This window comes from Gopherus flavomarginatus, chromosome 5, assembly GCF_025201925.1.
Source record: "Gopherus flavomarginatus isolate rGopFla2 chromosome 5, rGopFla2.mat.asm, whole genome shotgun sequence".
Taxonomy (NCBI): Eukaryota; Metazoa; Chordata; order Testudines; family Testudinidae; genus Gopherus; species Gopherus flavomarginatus.
Window position 1 is genome coordinate 120,181,777 of NC_066621.1, and position 20,900 is coordinate 120,202,676.

The 20,900-nt window shown below is 43.8% G+C and overlaps 1 protein-coding gene across 25 annotated transcripts in view; it reads left to right on the forward strand.

Moving 5' to 3' along the window:
* NRXN3 (neurexin 3) overlaps positions 1-20,900 on the forward strand; it is a 1,481,114-nt gene that overhangs the window by 393,006 nt on the left and 1,067,208 nt on the right. For 19 of the 25 annotated variants that reach the window (XR_007774426.1, XR_007774427.1, XM_050953172.1 and 16 more), the window contains 2 exons: positions 15,183-15,484; positions 20,586-20,609. Coding sequence is in view for 23 of the 25 variants with exons in the window: in XM_050953172.1 (XP_050809129.1) it covers positions 15,183-15,484; positions 20,586-20,609 (326 nt within the window). In the remaining 2 variants the exon portion in view is untranslated. The remainder of the gene's footprint in view (positions 1-15,182; positions 15,485-20,585; positions 20,610-20,900) is intronic. The other 6 variants (XM_050953175.1, XM_050953181.1, XM_050953191.1 and 3 more) reach the window with 1 other exon arrangement.

A 20,900-nucleotide genomic window follows, 5' to 3' on the forward strand; every position in this document is an offset into this window, starting at 1 on the left:
ATGGACCTCACCTGTGTAGAATAAAATAAAATGCTATGTTTCATTAACCCCTCCAGTGGCAGCACAGCTGGATATTTTATATATGTACTGGAAGGAGCACTTTGCATTATTATTGATTTATTGAAATAGGTTTTATATCCTTATCATAATTAATGGTCTTCTATGTTACCACTGTTCTCTACTGAACTGAATATGATCTGTTGTTTCATAAGCCATATTCTGTTCCTATTGGGAACCGGGAAGTAACCCTGCTAAAGGACCCTCCCCCTAGCCTAAGGGGAGGATCCACAGTGCCTGGAAACCAAATAATTCTGGGGGACAACTAATGAGATAACAGGGACGGGAGTGAGGTCAAAGGGTCAACCAAAGGGAACCTGACGGGGACACTGAGCAGAGAACCCCGGACAGCGCCCACTGCTCCTCGAAGAGGTCAAGGGAGCCAGCGGACGCCGCCCAGAGGAACTCTGCCCAGATGCGTAAACGGACAGAGGATTGGAAATAGGCCCCACAGTCACAGGAGTCCCCATCAGCCAACCTCCTCTCTGTGGTTTTATAGATGGCTGTTTTAGCCAGGGCTGAGCCATGTTCTGTTAACAGGCACTGGACATTCTCTTCTAGTTCAAGTAGTGAGAATTTGGGCTTTATGAGTAGGAGGATCTCAGTTCTTTGCTCACTCCTCCTGTGTTTTGTACCATCTAGCCATAGCATGCAGCATAGGACTGTGAAGTGCTAGTTGCCTATGGAGTTTGTTCCCTTATTTTTTTTTAGATCAAATTGATATTTACCAGCGTTCATCTGCCAAGCTGTATTTTCTCCACATTGTGTCTCTTCTATTCCTGGTGGGGCAAGTGTTCACACTAGTAAATATGCATTGGTCCTCTTGGTATCAACAGCCTTGGCAAAGAGGCCAAGGATTGAAAGTGGCACAAAGTCTGAATGCCCCTTTCACTCCAGAGCAGGGTCCTTCTGCATCAGGGTTAAGCCATGGGTGAAGTGGAGGGAAATCTGAGGGGGATCTGGTGTTGCACGTGCTCATGCTGTACCCATTCTTTGGATAAATACAGAACTTTGGAAACAACAGTGCTATTCTTGGCACCTTTCACCAGGTCTACATTTACTTTCACAGCAATTTTCTGAAATAAAACTGGATTGCTGGTATTAGGTACAGCAAAGATGCTGGGAATGTTATCAATGACTCCTCACCCCCTCCCCCTTCCAGATGTTTTCTTTATGCCTGTTTGAATCAGTTTCCTGTGGTGCATATTTGGGGGCTGGGGCTGCATGGGAGCTGCTGCCGATGGCATGTGTGTTGGGACAGGGCATGAAAACCATGGAGTTAGTAGGGGAAGGGTTATTTTTCAATTGTATCTTTTATTACCACCCCTCAAGAACACTCGCCCCCCATAATTTTCAAAACATTTGTCCTTGCTCTCAAGTATTATGCATTTGGCCAGTAAGCACCAAAGATGATTTGGCAGTATTGATCGCACCCAGGAGTAGCTCCCAGCCCTTCTGTTTTGTAAGATCCAGCACCTCCTTTTTCCTCTGGAGTGCCTAGGGGGAGCTGCTAAGCAACTGGAGCTCCCATTGCAGCCCCTGGGAATTGAGTGTTCTTCCCTTTTCAAGCTCACTCCCAGAGTCCACCTGAAATTCACCTTTACAGAAAAATCCCAGGGTATCATTGAGTCAGAACATCCTCACATCATCATCTGGAACATGTGTGTGACCTTGGGAAAGTCATTCACTCTGTCCCATTAGTTCCTCATTTGTAAGATGTGGATGATGATGATATTTTATTTCCTCTACTCTTTTTCGGTCTTGTCTAGATTATGGATAAAATTTGCAAAAGCACCTAAATGACTTAGGTGCCTAAACCACATTGAACTTGAATGAGACTTAAGCACTTTTCACAATTTTCTGCAAGGCAGGAACTGTCTCCCACGCATGCGTATACACAGCCTAGCACAATGGGACCCTGCTCTCAGCTGGATGCTACCATGATACAAATAATGATCATTAGTAATAGTATTATACAAAACTCACCTCCCCGTACATGGGGATCATGATAATTAAAAGAACTAATCATATTTTATTCATCCATCACAAACATTTAATGAAATTACTTACCTTAGGAGAGTGGGATTCTAAAAGGCTGGGTGTTGTACGTTACATTTAAGGGCTAGTAGAGCTGTATTAGAGCTGACCTAGGGTAGATCCAGCATTTCCAGACCAATACAATATTTCCACATCCTACAGTAGTGATTGGTTCTCCTTCCCTCTTCTCTGCCTTTTGCATTTCCTGAATATAATAACAACAATACTCACTGTTTTTCATCTGTAGATACTATAGCACTTTATAATGGTGGGTAACGTTATCCCCATGTACAGATGGGCCCAAAGAGCTTAATGCTCACATTTTTCAAACCTGTCCATTAAGTCTGAGTGCCTCAAGTTTTCAGTTGAGACACACTGGGCCTGATTTCCAGAGACGTTGAGTGCATTCAGCTACAATTGACTTCAAACTGACTTCAGTGAAGGTGCTCAAAACTAAAGAAAATCAAGCCCGGAGTTTCCCCAGTTAGACAGTGCGTGGACATTTCTGAGAATGTAGGGCTAACTGATCTGTTCAAGGTCTCACAGCAAGCTGACAGTAGAGGTAGGAACAAAATCCAGATATCCTGACTCCCAGTCTGGCAACTAACTCGGTGGACAACATACTCTCCACTTCTTAATCCTGCAGAGGCTCATCTCTCCCAAGGGAATTAAGCCTCTTGCTCAGTCAGCGATGGGTCAATTTGTCTTTACGCTTTGGAAGTGGTTGTTTGATAGCTGTTACTGCTATAAAGGGTATTAACAGAGGGAAATGGCACTTAGTCCTTTAATAAAGGCTTGTTTCCAATAACTGCTAGGACCTGATTCCACAACAGTGGAGATGACTTAGGAAAACATGTGGGATGTTATCTCAGCCTCTGCAGCTCTGTATTCTCTTTCATTTTCTTGCAAGGCTCTTTGTTCCTTCAAGCTGCCTTCTGCAGCACAGAGGCTGGGTGGTGGCGTGTAAGGTTTGCATGCATGGGATTAATGTTCTTTTCCACTATCATAAACCTAGTCCCAGATTTGAACCTTAGCGTCCAAAATATGGGGGTTAGCATGAAAACCTCCAAGCTTAGTTACCAGCTTGGACCTGGTAAAGCTGCCACCACCGAAAAAATTAGAGTGTTTTGGGGCACTCTGGTCCCCCCAAAAACCTTCCCTGGGGAACCCCAAGACCCAAATCCCTTGAGTCTCACAACAAAGGGAAATAAACCTTTTCCCTTCCCCCCTCTAGGTGTTCCTGGAGAGAGACACAGAAGCAAGCTCCGTGAATCTAAACAGAGGGATTCCACCCTCCCCGTTCCCAGCCTTGGAAAACAGAAGTACCGAGAGTTAATCTCTCTTTCCCCCTCACCCAGAGGGAATGCAAAGTCAGGCTAGTAAATCTAACACACAGAGATTTCCCCCTGACTTCTTCCACCCACCAATTCCCTGGTGAGCTGCAGACTTAATTCCTTGGAGTTCCCCACTAAAGAAAAACTCCAACAGGTCTTAAAAAGAAAGCTTTATATAAAAAGAAAGAAAAATACATAAAAATGGTCTCTGTGTATCAAGGTGACAAATACAGGGTCATTTGCTTAAAAGAATATTGAATAAACAGCCTTATTCAAAAAGAATACAATTCAAAGCACTCCAGCAACTATACCATGTAAATACAAAAGAAAGCAATAGGAACCTTACTGCCTTACTATATGGTACTTACAACTTGGAAATAGAAGATTAGAAAGCAGGAAACAGAAATCACTTCTCATAGCCAAGAGAGTGCAGGCAGAAGACCCCAGAACAAAGGACTCCCACACAAAGTTCCCTCCACCCAGATTTGAAAAAGTCCTGTTTCCTGATTGGTCCTCTGGTCAGGTGTTTCAGATTACTTCTTTCCAGGTGAAAGAGACGTTAACCCTTAACTATCTGTTTATGACATCCACAACATGGGGCTCTTCCCCTTTCTCCCTTTTCTTCACGACCCTTATTTTACACATGGCTTCACTACGAGCAAACCACAAGAATGTAACGGAGAAAAAAGATCTGGGTGAAACTAAACCCCTGTGGCCACTGTGTGTCATTCCCCTGTGTACTGTGCCCTTTCTCCCTCCATTCTGCAGTGCTCTCCTGTGATAGCCTGGAGCCCTCCTTCCTCCCTTTTGGGCATTGCGTTAATTGTTTGTGGTGTCTGGGTTTTTTGGTGGCGTGTGGTGGGAAAGGTCAGCTGTCAGAAGCAGGCCTGTCAGTGGCTGATAAGACGCTTGGGAGATTGGATTTGAATCATTAAGCTCCCTCATAGACGTGGAGTATGCTCTGCAGCAGGAAAAAATGACAAGCAGGGGGAGAAACAGCCCAGGACATGAAGGTAGCATGTGCAAGAACATGCTGACATCCATGCTTCTGAAGACATACACCATAGAAACACAGACACATGCTGTACCACACACACACACACCATAGAAACAGGCATCTACCCCCCCGCACTCCACCTCATAGAAAAACATGCTTTCACTGCATGCGTATGCACCCCTTCACATGCTCTCACTGCATACACATATGCACCCCTTCACTTGCACATGCTGCATATACATGTACTCCCTCTATACACACGTACATATGTAATGCATGCTTGTACACAACTCTCCATGTATGTGTACCGCCTATACACGAATGGTTACCCCAATACAGACATATACTATGTACACACACTGCATGAGCATGTACATCTCAAAATACAACTCCCTATAAACCCATGTCTTTCTCACATCCACAGACTCTCACATGTTCCCTTTGCATGCTCTTCACTATTTACACATGCCCTTGCACATACCTCCATGTACTCGCTCATATTACACAAATTGGCAAACCTCTGTACACATGTGCCCCCTCCCACATGCAGACCTATATATCTGCCTCCCTACAGACACACACTATACAACTATATTCCCTATACACACTTCTTACAAACCCCTAGACTCCTGCTCTCCCAGTGCCCTCACCCTTCCTATCGATCCTTCATTGTGTTTTTGCTGCTCCTTCTAGTCCCCATGTCCTCTTTAGCCCCTTGAACCACAGTGTGGCAGCCATTTTGTCTGTGGGAATGGCATCAACCTTACTGAAGACAGTGGGAGGTGGCAACCATCTTTATTAATGACTGCCTCAGTTGCATGTGTAGATAGACTGTAGGGAAATGGTGGCCATCTTGATGAAGTCAGCCCCATTTACTGTAATAAGAGATAGTGGCCATTTTGAACAAGGGGAACTTTGTGAGCTGGCAGCTTTCATCGTGTTTTCACAAGGCAGGTAAAAACCCATCCCCAAATTGCCAGAGTCGCGATAAAGTCATGACTGCTAATGTGACATTTCTGGTGAAACTGAGTAACTTCATGGATATAAAAGGCATAATTTGAATTTGCGCAGTCAAGCAATGGGTTGTAATGATTTATGTAGGCAGCACCTCCATCAATAGGTGGAGCTTTAACTTTATCCTAGTGCTAAGTTGTCTGCTTTGATATGTTGTTTTATCTGATTTAGATTGTAGGAAGTTTTATCCATGCCTGTAGTGTTGGAGTTGTTACTAGCAGCGTCCCAATACATCCTTTGTTTTCTAAAAGGGAGTGTTGCAGTATTGAAGATAGGCAGCTGGGAAATGAAGAGTGCAGTCACACACTTACACACACATTCGTATCACACTCTCACACACACACACATTTTCAGCAAGCATAGTAGTATTTTACAATTGTGCACTGTATGCCATGTGCCAGGTGGGCTCATGGGTTGCGTAGCAACCATTCGGTAGAGAGATACCTGCACAATGGGGAGGCTGCTGGGAGAACTGATTCGGGAATCCCATGTTCACAATTCTGCCATATCTTATTCCCTCTGGTCCTGCTACACAATGAGAATAAAAATCTACCCACCCTGGATGCTTTGTGCCATTTTGCTTTGCATTTTGCTGAATGCTCCTATCTCTTGAGGGGTTTCTCTCTCGAGTTAAATCTGATCATTTAAATAATCAGATTGCAGATGAGGAGAGTAAAAGATAAGCTGTTAGAAATGCAAAGCCAAAGAAATTGAAAAAACAATTAACCAGGATTGTGATGGGAATTGACCCTTGTGCTATGGCTGTCAGGGGGAAGGGTCTTTTAAGGGTTTTATACCACTCCCATCACAATGGTATCTAAACATCAACTCCTAGGAAGATCAGCAGCAAGTGCCCACCCTTCCTGTGAATACTGCTGGGTATCCCACCCTTCCAAGTGTAAGGGACATCATGGTAGAAGGCACAGAGACTTTTATGCCAAGAGGCAACCAATGAGATATCCAGGCTGGTGACATTGACAGGGCAAAGGGAACATGGGAAGAATAGATAAGAGGCTGGAGAGGCAGAACTGATGGTGGGGACTGGGGGAGAGCAAATATGGAGGTAGAATTGATGTGGGATGTGGGACAACAGGATTGTTTTGTGAGGTGAGGCAGAACTGATTGCTAAGTGAGGGGATGGCCAGATGTGATGAAACACCTCCCACAATTTTTTCAGACTTTTTTAACATTGCCTTTCGCCAGCCAACAGCCAAAAGCATCTCTCCCCGTCTAAAAGGCTTGGAGTTTAATGTTTCTTCACAAATGGCAAACCATGCAAAATCTCACACAGATAACAGCACAATCCTCCATGCTTTTCAAGCAATGGAAAATCCACCAGAACAGAGAGACCCAGCACACACTCTACTCTGGACAGCTTCCTGGAGCTCTGTCAAATTCCAACCAGCTAATGGCAGAGACTAGTAAAGCTATTAGCTGACCTCTGTAAAGATTGCTTGGAAATTCCTTTTTTTCCACTGAAGATGCATTAATGGCTAATGCCTAGTGGGAATTATTAATAATGACTTAGCACTTTTTATCCAGCAATCTCAAAGGACTTTATGTTAATTGTTGTTATCTTCATAAAACAGATAGGGACGAATGGGCTTTTAACAGGCAGCGACGTCTAGCTTTGCAGGGTCGTGTGTACAGTAGCTGACAAAGAAGGGCAAGGAATGACTGACATTCTTTGGTGGAACATAATGGCTCCTCCGCTTTTCTCAGTTAGCAAAGAGGCTTTTCTTGGTGAGATCAGAGCTGCAGCTCACATGCAAAAAACCAAGTTTAACACAGAATCCACTGACTGGTAGATGAGTCCCACTATTAATGTTGGGTCCTAGACTGACAGGAGTTCAGAGCGGAGTAAGACATTACAAAAGCATTTCACTGAGTCCCACTGTGACCAGGTTAAATTGTAAAAATAATTGTCATAAATAACAGGTTGTAAATTAGCATCAATTTTGGAGTCTCCTGGTGCATTTTTGTCTGAATTCTTTGTGGAAAGCCCATGGGGCAAGGTCTGTGCCTTCCTTTGTGTTGTATAGCATAGAGGACACTGCTACAAGTAATGACTTACCATTCCCAGTTCCTACTAATGTCACATGACTATGTGCCCATGCAGTAGGGTAATATTGTGATGCCTGGAATGAATTTAGGGCCCTTCCCACTGTAAATCATGACACTATGATTAGAATGTGCTTCCCCTTCAAAATGGTGCAGAGAATAAATTGCCTTTTGAGCTCTCCTTGTGAGACACAGGGCAAACTGGTGTGAATCTTGACCATCCTGTAAATTTTAGGATGGGATCACTAATGGGATCTTAGTTTGGGATGATTCATACCCAAATTCTACACTCAATTTGGAATCAGGATCCAAGATCCATGCACAAACTAAAAACAAATAAAAAACAAAAATAAACTCAAATGCCAATGCCTGTTTGAACTAATTTCAGAGCAGAAAATACCAGATGAATGACTCTGTGCATAGAGTATGGATTGAAAGCTTCATATATCAAAACCATCTGTAAATAGGGAGTGTAAGTGAAACATCTTCCTGGATTTCCTCTGCCCCATTTTGATGGATCTGCAGTTGATAACTTAAATTACTGTTCAGATTTTTAATATACCCTTTTCCTTACCCCTTGCACTGATGGCCAGCAGCATTCTGTCTAAGTGACCAGGAGACTGGAAGTGAGACCTATTAATATGCCTTATGTTGAGCTAACAATCACCGCCCCCCCCTTCCCAGAAAAAGGCCATTAAATGTGTATTCAACGCTTCAAAAATCTGTGGCTGTGGGGAAATGACTTAGTCATAATGATTGCATTTGACTCCTGACCTCAGACACTAGCTATTTGATCAGAATTACCTGCAGGTATATAGAGCGTGTGTCTGACTTGATTGTAACACATTTCCTCCCTTCAGATCAGAAGTGACTAGGCAGAGAAGTTACCATAGTAGGGAATGTTAAACTCTTGGCTCTGACTACTTCAGCAGTGAAATCAATGTCAGTCCTCTACAGCTGGGGTGGCTGTCTATTAACATAAACATGGATATTCCTTGGTTCTGTGTAAATGTAGGTGTGCAGCTTACTCTCAAACATGCTTATGTACACACACAAATGCTCTCACATGCACAAATAGACGTTCGTTGCTACCTTCCTTGGCATTCCCAGAGAGAGCTCAGATTTTTATGGGTCCATCCTGTGAGCCCCTCTTGCAAGGCTATTAAAGGGTCTAGATTGTATTTCAGACCTCACACTGCAGTGCTATCACTTGATGACATTGTGGGTCTACTGATAACATGATACTGCTGCTTCATTACCTGAGAACACAAACATCACCACATGATTATTTCTCAAGGGTAGTTGTCACAGGATATACTTTTTTCTCCTTCGAGTGCTGGTCCATATCTGTGTTCCACTCTGGGGTATACATGCAGTCCATGTGTCTGAGACTGGAGAATTCTTGTGAGTAGCGTCTGTCGGACTGCACCTGTGCCCCTACTCTCCTCATGCTCGGCACTGAGGGTATAAGGGGTAGGAGGTGGAGCACTGACCAACCATCTCTCCAGTTCCTTCTTACCTCCACATGACCTGAGATGGAATCCTCTAGTGTATGGAGCTTTTCCTTTCTCTTTTTCCTGTAAATATTCAAAGTTGTGTATTATTCTTAGTTTTTTGTTGTTAGTGTTTTGATAGCTACAGATAGTTAGTGAGAGAATCCCCACCCCGCCGAACCCTCCTGGTGTGGGACTTAGATTATACTCAGAATACCAGGCTTCAAAAACTGTGTCTTCTGTCCCTGCTCCATTTGGGTCAGCGACAACAAGCAGCACTGCCTCAGCGAAACTCATATCTCAACTCTGTGTAGTATCTGCCATTCTTTTTCCCACAGAACATGGCAGGCATGAGAACTTTGGCTTTGGAAGCACCTTATGGAGTGTGCAATGAGGCCCCAGTCACAACCAGCTGGGGAGAGCTCCCTGTACATTGATCAGAGTCAGCAAGGAGTTCATCTCCTAGTACTATGCCTGACCCTGGAGTGGAGAGGGGCAGAGAGAAGGACTCTTTGGTTGGGCATCCTCATGAGAGTAAAAGGCATGCTCACAAACACAAAAACAGATCCTCTCCTAGACTTTCTAAGAGGTGAGAGACTTCATGCCCAAGCCATAAAGGTTTAGGCCATCCAAAGCCACATGAGCAAGTTCAAAAGACTCACAGAGCAAAACTCCTTCGGTAACAGCCTCTGTAGCAATCTCAACACTGATTGCGGTGCCACCTAAATGAAGCATCAGGATCTGAAGGACAGGGAATATTCAGTACCATAGAAAATCACATTCACTGTCAGTACCATCCTGGCCCTGTAAAGAACCACTGTCTACACCTACTCCAATGATACAGGTGAAAAGATACAACCTTCAAAGGTGCTAGTGAATTATACCAGTTTGGATGCTATCTTCGTCCTTCCGGACCCAAAATTTTCCTTGTTATCGGGACTGATCCTCACCAGGGAAAGAGAGAAATGCCTGTGGAAATATAGGACTCTGGAAAAAAGTCCATCCTATGTCTTGACTATTAGCTACAGTTTCCTCTCAAAGGAACCATCAGCACTGCTGGTGGACCTGGATCCAACCTTTTCATCTTTGGACGAGTCAGATATTCCTGTGGAACCAGATTCACTTCCATCCAGGGAATTCAGCCCAGACAAGGGATCGAGAATCTCCTGGAATCAGCCTTGGGCACACAGAGGCGATAACAATAGACAAGTGAGTGTTGGAGTGTCATCCATTCCAGCTATGCCATCAAGTTTCTCTGTTCACCTTCTTCAAAAGCCCTTTCCCCTTTTCAGGAACATCTCTTATGAGAGAATCCTCCTTCAGGAGGTATAGTCTCTTCTCCAATGGGGAGCAATACAGCGGGTACTCCCCCCAACATTGTGGAAGAGGCTCCTGTTCAAAATATTTCCTTGCCCTGAGAAGAAAGGAGACTGGAGACACATTCTCCACCCGTGTCAGTATTTGTATTCACATGTTGCAATTTTGTATGCTTACATAGGCATCAATAATACCATTCCTAGACAAAGGCACGTGGTTCACAGCACTCAATATGAAAGACTTCCTCAGATTTGTGGTGAACTCCCAACGCTATTAATACAGGGCACTCCCATTTTGGGTTAGTTATAGCACCTAGAGTCTTCAGAGAAATGTTCCTAGCTCAGACAAACCAGCTCCACCATCTTTCTGTACTTGAACTACTGGCTTCTGACTGGCAGGTTTTGCCTCGACACCTTAACATCAACTTCATCGTTGCTTCACCTTTTAGCATCCCTGGAATCTGCATAAATGTGGAGAAACCTACCCTGACTGCAACAGAGTCCATAAATGTATAGGAATGACACCAGGTTAAATCAGGGTGAGGGCCTACCTCCCAACCAACAAATTTCACACCATGGACACTCTGGTAGATGAAATTACACACAATTCTCATTAGTGAGTTTGGCTATTCCTTACTCTTCTGGGGTATATGACACTATGTACTTATGTGGTGCCATTCATAAGACTCCATCTCCTTTACCTGCAAGCTTGAGTCCGAACAGTATATGCACTGAGCAAGCACAGCATGAATACCATAGTGACAATTCCCTCTGAGGTGAAGACCTCTCTGGCATGGTGGAGAGACCCTTGTTGTGTGTGCATGGGAGTTCTCTTTCACACCTGACGAGACAATAAATACAGACATCTATCTCCCTGATGGGTTGAAGAGCCCACATGGATGATTACATAGCGCAAAACACTTGGACTCCTCGCCAAGAGAGAAGGCACATCAATCTTCTGGAACTGAGAGCAGTAGAAGAAGCTTGCAAAGCATTCCTACCATTCATACAATCCCAGCATGTCCTGATAATGTCAAACAACATAAATGCCATTTTTATAGAATAAAGCAGGGAGGGGCACTCTCTGTTCCCTCCCATCTTGGTAATTACTGCCCATTCTATGGAAGAGTCAACTAGACAGGGCACAAGTCATCCTCATTGTCCCCAGATGGCCCAACAGGTCTGGTTTCCAAGCCTCCTACCGGTGTTATCCCATCCATCTATTAGCATTTGGACCTTTCTGGGTCTCTTGATCCAGAAAAACAGCTGGGTCAAGCATCCCAGCCGCAATGCTCTTCATCTCATGGCTTGGTATTTGGATGGGTATCAAGCCTAGAATGTACCTGCTCTGAGGCTGTGCAAATCAGTCTTAAAAATAACAGAAAAGTCTCTGCCAGAAAATGTCACCTAGCCAAGTGGAAACATTTCTCTGTCTGGCCCCGGCAAAAACATCTGTCTCCAGAGACAGTGGAAATATGTTGGACTGTCTTCTCACCCTTAAGATAAAGCAAGCTTTGAACTGCTAGCTATGGGTTCCATGTTCACCTGTCAATGAAAGTCACCTTCCTCACTGCTGTCATCTCGGCCTGAAGGGTATGTGAACTTGGGGCCTTAGTAAATGATCCAATGTACACAATATCCCATAAGGATAAAGTCTCACTATGATTACACTCAAAATTCATTCCTAAGATAGTTTTGGAATTTCACATGAACCAGTCCATTCACTTTCTTGTGTTTTTCCTGAAGCCTTGGGCCTCAGGTGAGGAGCGAAGACTTCATTCCCTCAGTGTGTGATGAGCATTGGCATTCTCCCATCAGAGAATGAAACAGATCAGGAATTCCCCTAGACTGTGTGTTATCGTAGCAGAATGAGTATGAAGACAAGCTGTATCTCTAAGGGCACATCTACACTGCAGTATCAGACCCATGGCACCAAGTCTCAGAACCTGGGTCAGATGACTTGGGTTTGTGGGGATCAGGCTGCTGGCCGTAACATTGTAGTGTAGATTTTAAGGTTTGGGCTGGAGCCTAGGCTCTGAAACCCTGCGTCTCAGTGCCTGCGCTCCAGCCTGAGCCCAAATGTCTACACTACAATTGTTAGCCCCACAGCCCAAGCCCTGTGAGCCTGAGTCAGCTGACCTGGGCCGGCTGTGCTGTGGGTCTTATATTGCAGTGGAGTCATACTCTAAGCGGATTTCTAGCTGTATTCTACTCTATTATCAGTTCCCACAGCTTTCTCCCCTACATGGGGTAAAGGCTTACTCCATAAGGGCACAAGCATCCTGAGTAACATCGCTTCCAGAGGTACCACTGCTTGACATTCGCAGGGCAGCTACATGGAGCTCCATCCACACGTTGGTGAGGCTTTACACCTTGGTCCAGGACTCCGCCACTGATGCATCCTGGGACAGCAGTTCTGCAAGCAGCAATACCACCTTGCACTATGCGCCTCTCTAAATACTGCTCATTAAACACCCACAGTGGAATACAAATAGTGACCAGCACTTGAAGAAAGGGAAATTTAGTTACCTTATTGTAACTGGAATTCTTCAAGATGTGTGGTCCCTATCTGTATTTCACTACTTGCCCTCCTTCCCCTCTGCTTCAGACCATGATAAGATTTGTGGTAGAGAAGGAAGGGGAGAGACAGTCAGTCTGCCCCATCCTTATACTTTTGGTGTGAAAGAAGGAGAGCAGGGGTGCAGCCACAGACTCACAGATACTGCTCGTAGGAATTTTCCAGTCTCGGGTGCATGGAGTGCATGCACACCCCACAGCCAGGGCCAGCGCTACCATTTAGGCAGCCTAGGCAATCGCCTAGGGTGCCAGAATAATTGGTGGGCTCTGTTTTGCCGGAGGGGGCAGCAGGCGGCTCCGGTGGAGCTGCCGCAGTGGTGCCTACGGAGGGTCCAGTGCTCCGCGGCTCCGGTGGAGCTGCCGCAGTGGTGCCTGCGGACGGTCCGCTGCTCACGCGGCTCCGGTGGACCGCCCGCAGGCACCACTGCGGCAGCTCTACCGGGGCCGCGGAGCACCGGACCCTCCGCAGGCACCACTGCGGCAGCTCCAGCGGAGCCGTGGGACCAGCGCGCGGGGTGGTGAAATTGCTGTCCGCCTAGAGCACTCCTAGCGCCGGTCCTGCCCACAGTGGAATACAGATAAGACTCATATCTAGAAGAACTCCAATTGCAATACATTAAGTAACTTCCCTTTCCCTCAGTCTCTTATTAAGGGGTTCTGGTGAATCTTTCCTTGGACTAAGTGAGAAGTTCTACTAACATGTCAGTGTGGCAGTAGGATAGGCTCCTGCCTAATGCAAGAGAAATGGAAGTGACTGCAATTTGATTGTACCAGCCAGTAATTTCACATTCAGCCTTCCATTTGTGGGTGGGATTCAACAAGATGCCCCTGTACTGATAACATGAGGAGCCACGGAATGTGGATCAGTCCCCTGAGTACCCTGTTTACAGTGTGCTACTCACTCTCAGCCATTTTGCAAGCTTCACAACCCACATTTTGTATTGCCCCCCTACACTTGAGTCAAGTTGTGTGGCTGACTCTCCAGTCACATCTGAGCATAGTTCTGTGCTGCGCAGGAAAATCACTGGATTTGGCTGCGTTACTGATGGATGAAAACCAGCAAGAAATCTTTCAAGAAAATTGATTCTTAGTTATCAGTCAGTGAAAAAACCCTAATGGCTGAAGAACAGTTTGTCAAAACCAGTTAATTATCCATGTGAAACCACCTAATGCAAGCTCACTTCAGCTTTTATATTTTTTTTAAAGCACAAAACTTCCTCCATATTCAACTCTGCTAGATGATTAAAAGAAGAAGAAAAAGACATTTCTGAGGGACTGCAGGAGACAGGGAATTGGTGATGTGAAAAAGGCATGCAAGTTGCATGTTGGATTTATATGTTGGCGTGTCCTCTAAGGTTGCTATCCATCCAGGTTTTACTTGGACAGTCCAGTTTTTCACTTCTGTGTCCAGGTGCCATTTACAGTTGCTGAGTGCCTGGTTTTCAACTGGAAAGTCCTGTTGAAAAGGGGACCTGGCAGTGTCCACTCAGATGTACTGACTGGACACCAAAAGTCCAGTTACTGTGGGGTGAGGGGACACTCCGGGTCACTAACCTGCTCCAGTTGGAGCTGCCTCCTACATGCAGGCAGGCTCCTTGCCCATATGCGGCTGCTCCCATCCAAATCCCGGAGCAGAGGGAGCCCAGCTGCGGTGGGAGAAGGTGGAAACGATCTAGTGAGTGATGGGGGGAGGAGAGGAGAAGAGTGAGTGATGTGGAGGGGGCCTTTGGGAAAGAGGTGGAGCAGGGGCAAGGCCTTGTGAGGAAAAGGCAGGGCAGGGGTGGGGCTTTGGGGGAAGAGACAGAGCAGGGGGCAGGGCCTTGGGGGTCTGGTTACCAGCAATTAGGAACCCTAGTTTCCTCTAGGCAGTTCAAATTTTGCCTCCAGGCAACAGAGGAAATGAGTTTGCTGGTCCTGCCCTAGTGTGCTGTACACACAGGAGATTTTGTGTCATTCCCTCATGCTTCTGATAAAAATGTAAATTCATTTGTAGCACAATTGTAAGTCTTAACACCTACCTTCTTCTGGTCATTATTGTGCTACCTTCGAATGTCTTCCATGGAATCAGTGCTGTCTGCAATGGAAGTGGAGCTAATATATTGATTTTAACAGGGATTGAGGATCCTACTGTTGAGTCTGTTGGCAGCCACGCTACAACAGAGACAACACAGTCCACAGGAACAACAGAAGAACGCTAAGAAAGCCATGAGGTTTTTGAGTAGTTTAATAATGATTTTAATTCTGTTCTTAGCAAGGAAAATACTAACCAGCTCTCTCTCTGTTTCTTCTTTTTCAGCGAGAGATGAAAATGTGGCCACCTTCCGTGGCTCAGAGTACCTTTGCTACGACCTGTCCCAGAACCCCATCCAGAGCAGCAGCGACGAGATCACCCTGTCCTTCAAGACATGGCAACGTAACGGGCTCATCCTCCACACGGGCAAGTCAGCTGATTACGTCAACCTGGCTCTGAAAGACGGTGCGGTCTCCTTGGTCATTAACCTGGGGTCCGGGGCCTTCGAGGCCATTGTGGAGCCTGTCAATGGCAAATTCAATGACAACGCTTGGCATGACGTTAAAGTGACGCGCAACCTGCGGCAGGTAATGGTGAAGGAGTGAGAATGCGAAGAAGGCTTCTCCCTAGTGTTATCTGGGCAGACATGGGGGCAGGTGCTGGAGAAATAGGGATTCTTGGTGAAGTACATCAAAGTGTTTTTACCCTCCCAGATATCTCTCAGTTATCCAATGGACAATGAAATACCAGTAGTCAATGGAATGTAGCACTGTTGTGATATCTCCATTTCCACTTATTAATTTTTGTCTACTTTTTCCCCAGTTTGATTTAATAATAAAACTTGTGATTTGACTTTACTTTCATCTCCCTTTTCCTTTTCTCTTTTTTTCTTTCTTTCTTTTATTATGTCCTTAATTACATTTCAATCTTATCAGTAGTATTCTTGTTGCATTTAAATACTGTGGGAACAGAGTGGTTTTTTCCACAACTGACTCTTTAGTCCCCTACCCTTCGTCTTCTTTATGTTTTGTTAATTGATTTAACCATTGCCATACTGTCATAATTCTAATTCTTAAAGTCCTTGTTTCTTCCTTTACTTTTTTCTTTTCTTTTTATGTGTGCGTCTGTGTGCGTGCATGTGTGCGTGTGTGTCTGTGTGTGGTTATTTTAACTTAGTAGCTTGGGAGTTAATTGGCTGGAGTCTTTCTGAATCTCCTTGTTTCTCTGTTCTTTTTTATTTTTTTTTCTGTTCTGTGATATATTTTATTGCTTGTGTCTCTGCTGATGAGACGCTTCTGTTGGCTGTGAGGACTGGAAAAAATGGAAGGACCAAAAAAGAAAACAAAGAAAAAAACCTGCAAACAAGCCGCTTTGGAATGGCTTTATCTGATTCTTGTCACTGTAACTTTACAACTCTACCTGTCACTTTTCTAAGTGGACAGCTCTATCAGGTGATGTCTTCGCTAGTCAGCGAGCTTTAAAATATTGAAAGCACACTTATGAAATATAAATATGTGTATAAATAGATAAGATAAAAATTAAATAACATTGCTCTGAAAGCTGGTGAATAGATCAAGTCACTTAGGTCCATCCACTGCATGACAAATGATGTTTATATAATGGATATAAACTGTTTAGTGTCTTATTGATTGGTAAACACTGTGTAAACAGCTTGCAAACTGAGATTTTAAATTAGTTTACGTAAACAATGTGATCTGTCCATTTGCTTGTTAATGTGAATGTTTACACAAATCCTCATGGTATTATTCCGGTTTACATAACTTTATTGGCTGAGAAAGCAGCCTTTTTGGAACATTTACACTAGCTAGGATAACAGTGTATATGGGATAACAATCCTCTTGCTTCAGGTTATAAACCAGCAAGAGCCTGACGTCAGGAAGAATCTTCACTCATTGGTGTGTTAGTGCATACTTGCCCCTTATGGGGATTTTACACCTTCTGACATATCCACTGTTGGAAACAGACTAGAGAGGGTTGTCTAATACATTATGGCAATTGCCATGTTTTTACAGTATCCAAGATGCTGTGTTTTTACATATTCGACATGTCTGTGTGTAAACTGGAGGATTATATTCAGTCAGGCCAAATTCTGTTCTAAATTACATGCGACAGCAGGGTTATCACTGAAGTCAAAATTTGTCTAGTTCTACTACTTCACATGAAGATATAAATTTAATTTCTTATGCAGTAGATGGGCCTTAATGATCCTGTTTCATTAAAATATTCCCATTGGTCCTGTAGAGGGAGATACAGCAACTGTCTGAGGGCTGTCAGTCTGGAACGGTCTGAATATATCACTTTATTTATTGGTTCCATTTTATTTATTTTTAGATGTTTTCAAAATGGATGCTCTCTGAATATCTTTTTCTGGTTTATAGGCCATTTTAGCTAATGGCACTTTTTATTTTTCTGGGAAATCAATTTTCAACGTCAAAGAGCACACAGAGCAAAATGCATCCATGCTGCTTGGCAGAGCTGGTTTAGATCTTGAGGAAGTGGTGATAGGGAGAGTTGGCAGTTGGAATTATAAATGGGACACTCTCTTTTTAAAAAATCCCTTTCTAGCGGATATCTTTTATTTTCTGAGTACACAGATTAATACAAATAACACTAGGTCTTTTTGGCGTGGGTTAGAGCAGTAGCATGTTTTCGTCACTAAAAGAAAATAGGTGAGGCAGCACCTGGCATTTTACATTATACTCTATGCATCCTATTTTGTCTGTTCACAACATTATTGTTTGGTCCTGAATTCTGAGAGGATACTGCTTGATTTGCCTAGTAGCTGGGATGTTATAGCTGGGCTCTTTCATTCTTTTTCAAACAATCAAGGAGACCAAACTCTTAAAAAAACAAACACACCAACCAACCAAAGCAGAGGTGATTAGAGGCCCAGTCATGCAAGGTGCTGAGTGGACTTAATTTCTATTGACTTCACTGGAAATTGAGGACTCCTAGAATCTGTCTTGGCTGCAGAATAAACACAATTCAACAATGGAATGATTTATAATTAATTAATATCTGCCATGAGGGATAGAGAGGTATTATCACATTCAAGATGCAGGGGCCGGAATTGGTTATGGCCGCTATACACCTTCATCATACCATGGTCTTGTGCCATAATAAAACAGAGAAGGAGTGCCTTGTGGTAAAAGCATTGGGGTAGGACTTAGGGGATCTGAGTTCTAGTTCTGCTTTTGCCACTGGTTTCCTGGGCATGTCACTTACTTTCTCTTTCCTTCAATGTCCCCATCTGTAAAAGAGCAATAATAATGCTTACCCATCACATAGGTGGGTTGTGAGTCGTAATTCATTGGTGTGTATGAAGTGATTTAAGATCTTCTGATGGAAGGCGATATAAAGGACGTAGTGTATAGTTTTACATGCAATATATCATCTGCTCCCCATTACCTCCAGAGAATATATGTGCATAGAAGAATAGTATAATGTAGTTTTTTAGTATAGAGAAGGCAGGTGGAAGAGCCTTTGCTGGTTCTGAACCATGCCCATATTTACAGCCCTACTAGTGAAAAGGGACACGAAAGAGTTACTCTGGGCACTTAGATTTTATAAGAAACTCCATTGCCTCCTCATTTTTAACTGAAAATATTTACATTTGGAGGAAATACATTTGCCAAAACGCATATAAAGTAATTTTTTTAAAATGAGATTTAGGAAAATCCAATAACATAATCCACTTCTTAAATTATGCCATTTTTAACATAATTTTTGGACCACGTTCCTCTGAATTAGAGCAGAATTTCCCATATACTGTATGTGGAAGGCTTTGCCCAATACTTTTAATTGGTCGATACATGAGTTATAGCTAAGCTATGACAGTATCAAGTCCTTTGTTTTCTTAGATCAAGCGATTAGCACAGTAGTTAATCTCTTCAGAGAGAGAGACAGACCGTAAACTCAGAATTTCCCTTGAGCTAATATCAATGTAAATCTTTTTATTTATCTGCTTTCTATTATAGTTGACACAGAACTCCAGTTTTGTCTTTTGGGAAATGTGTAGCAGGGACAGGATTGTAGCTATCTTTCACCAGCACTTTCAGAACATGGGTGGAAGTGTGGTCTAGCGGGCAGAACAGGATACTGGAAGTGAGAATTTCTGGGTTTTATCTGCAGCTCTGCTACTGAGTCACTGTGTGACCTTGGGCAAGTCTCATTCCCTGTCTCTGCCTCAGTTTCCTCATCTGTAAAATGGAGATAATAATACTGCTCTGTCACACAGGTTGATATGAGGCTTCTTTGATGAAGGTTTCAAAGTAGTTTGAGGTCCTTGGAGAGAAGGCACTAAGTGCAAAGTATTATTATTCATTCTCTAAGGACAAATAAAATGGAATTGGGACATAATGACATTGTGTTGCAATTCCACACAATTTCCTCCAAGCGCATCAGCCTCCTAAATCAATCCAATCAATCTCAAAAATGTCCTGGAAGTCAGTAGTGGGAGGCAGGACAGCTCCTATTGTGTGCATTTTTGGATCTGTTTTTGCCTGTTTGAATCAGAATGGAGCACTAGATCCTGGGCCATGAAGTCTCCACTGGCTGCACCTTCGCATTAACAACTAAGGTGGCCACACTGCAGAGATTCCACCACAGGGGCCTTGGTTCCTCAGTTGTAAACACATGTACAGATAACCTACTTGGCTTCCACATGACTCTAGAGGAAATTTAAAAACAACCCAAGGTTCCGTTAAAGCAACTGGGTTTTAGTGATAACTGTGTGATCTGGTTTCCCTTAGCTTTATTCCATTACCAGCACTTAGTTGGGTAGTGGAGGCCAAGCCTGCACCTGAGACTTTCGTAGGATGGGGCCATCTAGTAATGGAGACATAGTCGTAGAGACAACAAGAGACATGCTAAATACTGTCAACCTTTTTCCCCTGCCACCTCAAATGTCTGACACAGGCAATTTCTTCATCGGTAAATTTCTCCTGCACCGCGGGTGACACAGGTGAGCTACAGGTGGACATTGGCAATCCAATCACATGTGTTCTATTTGTCTTTCCTGAGAGTCATAAATTCGCCTGATCTAAAGAAATCTTCAAATAAAGGAACTGGAAGGAGAGCGCCAGGGCTTTGGGCTCATCCTCAGCCAACAGCTTCCAGGCAAGGGAGATTGTTCCTTGTTTAGGATAATTCTGCAATGCTTGAGGATAGCAGAGCTGAGAGGAGAGGCAGGGAAAGAGGGATTGGGGTGGCTGGGAGGAAATACTTTGCTGGAGTCTCTCTTCAAGGGAGTGGGTGATGTGTGTATCTGTGGGGGAAGGGGTTGTTGGTGGGGAATACACCCTGATGGGCTTTTGAAAGGTAAGTATTGCACAATTTTAATTTTAATCCAGTTCTGGATGAGTGGTGCTAAAATATATATGGGTTGGAGGCAGGGAGAATAGGCAGTTCCCTTCCTCTTTACAGTCTAGAAGTCATGGTTTCCCATAGAGTCCTGGTCATATTGTCCTCTCTCTCACTCTGTGTGTGTCAGGCGCCCCACGCCTTTTTTTGAAAGACTAACACTAGACCATTCATGCAATGTGTCATTTTTACTAACCAACTAATGTACTAACACCCTAACGACTCATCTTTGCTTTTAGTTATTTTAATTAACAATCGTTCTGTTCACGATTTTTTAATTTCCTTTCTTCCCCCTTTTCCGCAAAGCACTCAGGCATTGGACACGCTATGGTAAACAAACTACATTGTCTGGTAGATATCATTCTTATTGTCTCTTTTTTTGGGTTTGCCGTGTATTACCTGCCTTTTCCTCCCTTTACTCCCGCTTTTCCCCCCCTCACCTTTATATTTACTTCCTCTTTTGATTTTCTTTTGATTTCACTGTGAACACCTTTTTTTTTCCTCTTTATTTTTTAAAATATTTTCTTTAAGAAAAAAACAAAACAACAAAAACAAATACAACTGTTCTGGAAATGGGGTTTGGTAATTTCTTTCATTGGTTTCTTCACTTCCCTTTTTGTT